The sequence below is a fragment of the Pezoporus flaviventris genome, unplaced genomic scaffold (assembly GCF_033815535.1).
Source record: "Pezoporus flaviventris isolate CSIRO_AGI_PZ_B2104156 unplaced genomic scaffold, CSIRO_AGI_Pfla_v1 ptg000031l, whole genome shotgun sequence".
NCBI classification, from domain to species: domain Eukaryota; kingdom Metazoa; phylum Chordata; class Aves; order Psittaciformes; family Psittacidae; genus Pezoporus; species Pezoporus flaviventris.
In genome coordinates this window covers 49,058,408-49,065,442 of record NW_026892579.1, presented here as the reverse complement: position 1 = coordinate 49,065,442, position 7,035 = coordinate 49,058,408, and the positions used below count along the sequence as shown (strand labels likewise).

Below are 7,035 nucleotides of genomic sequence, written 5' to 3'. Positions count from 1 at the left end.
TGCACTCTCGTCCTCCTTTTAGGTCATAGAATAGTTTGGGTTGGAAGGGACCTGAAAGCTCATACAGTTCCGACCTCCTGCCACGTGCAGGGACACCTTCCACTAGACCTGGACGCTCAAAGTCTTCTCCAGCCTGGCCTTGAACACTTTTTCCACACCCAAAACTCCTCCTAGGTAGGAGCTGGGCCGCCCCCCAGCCAAGTGTTGGAGTGGGAAAGCTCCACAGGAGCCCAGGCGGGCTCGGCCCCTCACTTTGCCGCAGGCAGCTCCACGGCCCCGCTTCTCGCCCGGGAATACTTTGTCCGCTCTCGCTCGCCATAGTGGCGCTACGCGCAAGCGCCACTGGGCCGGAGGCGGCCGCAGTGTCATGGCAGCTGCGTGCGGGAGGCTGTTGCGGCGGAGCGCCGCCTTGCACAGCAGTGAGCGCCCGCCCTGCCCGCTGCCCTCTGTTTGCTCGTCCGCGTCTGTCCCTGTCTCTTTCCATCAGTGTGCCGGAAAGCGGGGCCGGCGGGAGGGGAGCCTGGAGCTGCGCGGCTGTTGGGGGCGGCTCAGCTTGAAAACACGGGGTTAGATATTGTTTTATCTTTTGTAGGGTGTTTTTCTTCCTCGGGGTGTCGAACGGACAGCGATGGAAAACCAGCAAAATTTCAGCCGCCTCCGAAGCCCGTCATTGTTGACAAGCAGAAGCAGCAAGAGGAGAGGAGGTAGGGTGTCCTGCTGCATACGGCAGCGGGCGCGTGTTCTCTGGGAGCTGGGATTCGTGTGACCCCCTCCTTAAAGCTGCAAGGTGTTACTACGCAAAAAGCATGTTCAAAGTTCTGGTAAAGACTATTTGTGTTGAAATATGTTTCAAACCCCCTTAAAATGCTGTGTTCTAGGCTTCTTGAAAGCTGTGAAACATGAGAAAACTGTATAGCATAACCACTTTTGCAAATTTGGGTTAATGCGTGCGGTTGTTAGAGGCGTGCAGCCCCTCAGTATTCCACATGGTGACAGGGACGTGGGTCCTGTGTCAGCCTTCGCCCTCGCCCTTGAGATCAGCTGTGAGTACATACATTACTGTTTGTGAAATGGACCTGATGTCAGTGGTAACCCTCCTGATGCATCTCTTGTTCCGAGTGGTTTTATTTTCACCTCAACCAGTTTGCATTGCTTTAGATAGCACGGTGGTTAAAACTGCAGTGCTGTGTCTGGAAGGAGAGTGGTAGTACTGTATTGGTCATCTTCCCTTCTTGCCCCCAAAAAACCCACCCCGTAGCATGTAGGCAGCCTAAGAGTGGGGAAGGTATTAAAAACCAGACTGCAAAAATTTCCTGTCTTAAGATCTCTTTATGGAAACATCTTTAAGAAGTGAAGAGTCTGTGTGGCTCCTGTAAGAAATGCAGTGTGTGATGCAGCAGGACAGGCAGCTACATTTAAATGATGTTTTATTCTTCCAAGATTGTGCAGCTTTGAAGATTATGAGTAGGGTTGAAGTTACTTAGGCAGCAGCACCAACCACAGCCTATGTGCTGCCATGCACATTGCCCTTTGCTCCCCACTGCAGCCCCTGTAAGGTTTGTAAGGCAGGTTTGCATTTGTCCTCCTTTTCTGTGTTGGGCACTTCTCTTCTGGCTAGATCCAGAACTTTTAAGATACATCTGTGCTAGTGAATTAGATGTGTCCAGCTTCATTCTCGAGCCCTGAGGCCAACTGGTCTTACCATCCAAACCAGAGTGACCATATCCAAATGGTCTGTTGGAAACAGTCCTCAGCCCAGGCCAGTACCTTGTCAGGATGTGTGCCTTCAGCTCAGCACTTGGATAATTGAGTTGCAGGGCATGAGGAAATTCCTTGGCATTGTTTAATTTGTCGGAGCAGAAAATAGTTTTGAGAGCCCCTTTAAGCCTCTCTAACACAAAAAAAAAAAACCATTTATGTGGTGTCTTGTGTAGAATTGGTTTGTAAAAGCTGGTAATATATTGTTCTGTATCTATTACTGTAAAGTCATTAAATGTGTAAATAAATGTGTAATTCATGTGTTCTGTCGCATGAATTACAATTAAAGTGATATAACCTATTCCTTAGCTGTGACAGCAGTAACTGAACTTCAGCTCTTTCAGTCAATTCATGAAGATCAACATTTGTTACTGTTTTTGAAAAATTGTTTAAAAGAATGAAATAAGTGAACAAAAAAAACCCCAACAACAAAACCTCACAAAAAAAAAAAATTGGTAACTTCCTGAATGCAGTTTGTATCTCTGAAAAGGCAGCTGGTATCAGTGGTTAACAGGTGGCTAATTTTTAGGCCAAATACTTGAAATTCTCTGATACTTCTTATGGAAATGCTTTTGGTTCATACTTTAAAAGTTTGAGTTTTCTTCTAGGTTCCTGAGCCCTGAATTTATACCTCCCAGAGGAAGAACCGACCCCTTAAAGTACTATATAGAAAGGAAGGATATGATACAGAGAAGAAAAGTCTTCAACATCCCTGAGTTCTATGTTGGTCAGTAACAGCACTAAAACTCTTATCAGTGTTTTATGGTGTGGGGTTGGGTAAAAAGTGTGGTCAGATTTTGTTAAATAGTGTCAGGTGTGTTAGATCAGCTAGTATGTGTTCCTGTACATGCTACTTCACATTTTAATTTCATATTTACATCTGATTTCCATTAAAAATATAATACTGATGAGTTTCTTTCATGTTTTTTTTTCCAATCCTGGAACTTTAGCGTATGGTTTACCAGTAAGGCTCAAGAAAGGAAAATACATTATTTCTATTCAATTTGGATAATCAAGAGTAAATGATAAAGGGTCAGGTGCAAAGGTGAGGAAACTTCATAGTTAACCTGCAGAATCACTTTAACATACATTAATTCAGGGCATGTTTGAAGTTTATTTTGATTCTGGCAGTTTTCATGGAAAATAAAACATTTTCATAACGTAACTGAAGGCATATACTTTGTCTGACTCTCTTCCCATATTTTGGTATGTATTTATTTGACCACTCTTACTTATGTATTGTTTTTTGGCAGGCAGCATCCTCGCTGTTACTACTGCAGATCCATATGCCAATAACAAAACCAACCGGTTTGTAGGCATCTGCATTCAAAGAGGAGGAAAAGGACTTGGCGCTACCTTTGTTCTTCGGAATGTTATAGAAGATCAAGGTGGGTTTTGAACTGTGCTAATTATCATGGAACCATAGAATGGTTTGGGTTGGAAGATCATGTATTTCCAACCCCTCCTTCTGTGGGCAGGGACGCCTTCCACTAGAGTAGGTTGCTCCAAGTCCCATCCAGCCTGGCCCTGAACAGTGCCAGGGATGGGGCAGCCACAGCTTCTCTGGGCAACCCGTGCCAGGGCCTTATCACCCTCACAGGGAAGAACGTCTTCCTAATATCTAATCTAAATCTCTCCTCTTTCAGTTTAAACCCATTCCTCCTTGTCCTACTGCTACTACCTATGCTAGAAAAGTTAAACTAAAAAAATGTTGGAGGTGTAATGTGAAGCAATACCTGGTGTAGAAATTTAGTCTGTGGAGGGGATGAAAGCAGATGAAAGTGAAATCATGATCCTAGCTACTAAGGATAGTGCAAGTTTAAAACTGTATACACAGCGATGTTGATGTGCTCTATAATGGAAGGCATGGAACTGTGTAGTAATTTTTTTTTCTATATTTAGTGATTTATAGATCTATGTTCTGAAAGACTGAAGGCAATTCACTATGGTTGTGCTTAGATTTGAGCCTGGTTAGTCTTCTGCTAGCCATGCAAATACCAGCCCAGTTTGAGTGCTGTGTATTTGCATGAACTGGGGATGTACACATGAACTGTTTAACAAGCAACAAATTAGCAGCATTTATTGACAGGTTCTTATTCTGGTCTACGACAAAATGGGTGGCAGTGCAAATACTGATGTTTTGAGAATAAATATGAAAGGGGTGGGTGTCTTCTTTATACACACTACACACACAGTGAGCTAAATAATACCAGCCATAGTAACCAAAAGGAAGTAAAGTTTAAAACCCAAGCTCATCTTCCTTAAATTCAGGCCATCCATGTCTCTTAAGACATTCTGTTATCAAAGACTTGACTTGGAAATTGGTATTTGCCTGTGCAGACACAGTCACATATACAGTCACACATGCACACAGCGCTGTATGTTTAATTTTCTGATAAGTAGAAAGAAGTTCTTGAATAATACAGGAATGTGTAACACTGAATACTGATTTGTTGTTAATATTTCTAATGAATTTGGTTCATTAAGCCAGACTTTCTCTCTCCAAGGTGTTGAAATACGTTATGAACTGTACAATCCTCGAATCCAGTCGATAGAGGTTCTGAAGCTGGAAAAGAGGCTGGATGACAACCTGATGTACCTGCGAGATGCTCTCCCTGAATATAGTACATTTGATATGAATATGAAACCTGTGTTTCATTTAGCCCATGAAGAAATCCCTGTAAACAAGGTAAGAGCCATGTGTTTCAGAGGGAAAGTGGAGGATCATTTAGGTAACTTTCACATCTGACTGATATACTGGCAGGCTGTTTACCAGCTCTGTGCTACATTAGTTTACCAGGGTGGCAAAATAAGGTGAGTCTTTATGCCATTTCTGTAGTGACGAAATGTTGAAAATATAAATACCTGCCATGCTCCATAGTTAGTTTTGAAGATACTCATGGAGTGGTGGCTTCCACATGCCTCTATATAACACTGTGCAGAAGGGAAAGCTCTTCCTTACAGAAACATTAGCAGAAACGTGGTTATGGATTTGGGAGTGCGAGGTGCCCAGAAGGAAGGTAAGATGGGAAGAGACAGCTAAAATCTGCATTCTGGGCGAAGACCCAGAAACCAGCAGAGCCTGTTAGTGTTGTCTGGTAACTCAGTAGCTTAGAGCAATCACTCCTCCCTTTCCCAGTAGGCTACTCTTCTTTTTCCTTAATAAGGAGCAGAACTTCAAAAGATGATTTAACTTTACTCAATGTGTCAATTTAAAAACTGTATAATTAATCAAGACAATTAAAATTTTTCACAAGATGCTATGACAGTGGTCATGTAGACACAAAAAAATTCCCTTTTGGCTAACAGAGTAAAGTAGTAGTTCCTTAACACTGATAAACTGGTCTGTTTTCTCTTATTTCCTTGTTAGGGCAGTGATTGTCTCACCTTTTGCTAAACTCACAATCAAAATTGTGATTACTTTAAAAGCTTTGGGGTTGTTTTAAAATTTGTTAATCTTTCACACTAGCTGCAGGTACGAATGAAACCTAAGCCATGGTCAAAACGGTGGGAAAGGCCACAATTCAACATAAAAGGAATAAAGTTTGAGCTACCTGAGGAAAAAATGAAAGAAGCACAGAAGTGGAGCAAGCCCTGGCTGGAGTTTGATATGCTGCGGGAGTATGATACCTCAAAACTGGAGGAAAAAATTTGGAAAGAAGTGAGCGAAGAGCTTAAAAAACAGTAATGGCTTTTGCACTTTGGGAGTTATGGAGAAATTTAATACTTACTTTGACTTTAGTCTTTAGATTATCAGTTGTCAAGTTGGGCTTTTTTTTACATGCATAGGCAATGTAAGCAATAAAAGCAATAAAGTTAACCTTTCCAGAAGATTTTAAAGTGTACAGACTCTTGTGGTTGAGCAGTGACTTTCTGAAAACAGCCATTCCTTTTGCTGAGCCTCATAGAATCACAGAATGGTTTGAGCTAAGGGAGCTTAAAGATAATCTACTTCCACAACCCCTGCCATGGGCAGGGACACCTTCCACTAGACCAGGTTGACTCAAAGCCCTGTCTAGCCTGGCTTTTAACCTGGTTCCTTTTTAAAATTACAGTTCACGAGATAGATGGGTTTGTATCACCCAGCCAAGTTAGTTGTATTGTCATTTCCAAATACATCTGCTGCTTCTCTCTTTGCAGACTAGGGAGGGGCCAGTTGTAGAACTGCTTGACTTCAGTAGTAGGCTGCAGGGAAGTGGAGATGTCTGAGTCAACTGTATACTCTCAGCATAAGCACTGTTTAGTTTTTCCATTAAAAAAAATTCCTGTTTCTGAGAGATGAGCATTACTGCTCTGCCAAAAGAGCAACAAATACAAATGCTCTGAAACCAGTTCTGAAGAACAGAACGAGACTGGACAGACGATGCTGTTTAAGCTAAATCATGTGAGTTAGTGTAAGGTTCAAGATAAATGATCACAGAGGGTCAGAGCAGGTTCTCAGTACCGGGACAGCTGGTTTCACAGAATTATACATCCATAGCAGAAGCACGTGGGTGTAAACTGTGTTCCTGTGCTTACAAGTCATTGCACAGGATCTTCCAGAAAGAACCACCTACAGAGCTAAATTGTGACAGAACATCTGTCACATTTTCATAATAGCACAAGGCTGGTTGCTTCAGGAGAGACAGCTAGGATGAGACAAGAACAAGATAAGCAATGAGGTCAGGAGCTGCTGGAGGTTGCTGATGACCTATTGCAAGTTTGTTGGCATAGAAGAGGAAAAGCAACAGAATTTCACCATTACTAGAAAGCAGGATGTGGAACATCAGCTCATAACCCCTAGAGGTAATGAAGGCTAATGGTGCCTGAGGTTTTTTCGTGCTTCTAATAACATTCCTGTCACATGTTGAAGATCTGAATTGTAGGAGTCATTAACACAGCAAACTATTTTTACTTCATTTTCAGAATAAAACATTTTAAAAATCACCTTGTCTGTAACACTGATCAAAACTATTTACAGGTAATTTTTTTTACAAAAATACAATTTTAACTTAAAAATACAAAAGAAATCGCAGGTATTAAGGCTGTAAGAATTAAAATTCTAGTCCCAGAAGACTATGGAGAAATACAGTCACAATTTACAGAATCTGTGATGCACTACAGTTTCCACAATAAAGCATCCTTCTTATTATCTAACAATATTCAGTGCAAATATACAAAGTTATACAACATTAGAAATCTCATCAGGGTATGATGAACTAAGGGGCTGTAGATCTTGCTGGGAAGCAAAAGGAAGACCTTAGAGCTTCAGTTACTAGAAAGTAACTGACTTGGTTC

At 41.9% G+C, this 7,035-nt stretch overlaps 1 protein-coding gene across 1 annotated transcript; it reads left to right on the top strand.

Moving 5' to 3' along the window:
• The first annotated feature begins 367 nt into the window (after positions 1-367).
• MRPL19 (mitochondrial ribosomal protein L19) lies at positions 368-6,684 on the top strand. The gene is made up of 6 exons (XM_061461788.1): positions 368-419; positions 488-704; positions 2,367-2,485; positions 3,012-3,146; positions 4,266-4,447; positions 5,228-6,684. The coding sequence occupies exons 1-6, from the start codon at positions 368-370 to the stop codon at positions 5,444-5,446; spliced, it is 924 nt and encodes a 307-aa protein (XP_061317772.1). The 3' UTR covers positions 5,447-6,684.
• The last annotated feature ends 351 nt before the right edge of the window (positions 6,685-7,035 follow it).

What these genes read in the sequence shown, in the direction of transcription:
- MRPL19 (XM_061461788.1), top strand. Translation starts at nt 368, where the DNA reads ATGGCAGCTGCGTGCGGGAGGCTGTTGCGGCGGAGCGCCGCCTTGCAC. An exon ending in GAGCGCCGCCTTGCACAGCA is followed by an intron (nt 420 to 487) that starts GTGAGCGCCCGC and finishes TCTTTCCATCAG; the next exon opens with TGTGCCGGAAAGCGGGGCCG. An exon ending in AAGAAATCCCTGTAAACAAG is followed by an intron (nt 4,448 to 5,227) that starts GTAAGAGCCATG and finishes CTTTCACACTAG; the next exon opens with CTGCAGGTACGAATGAAACC.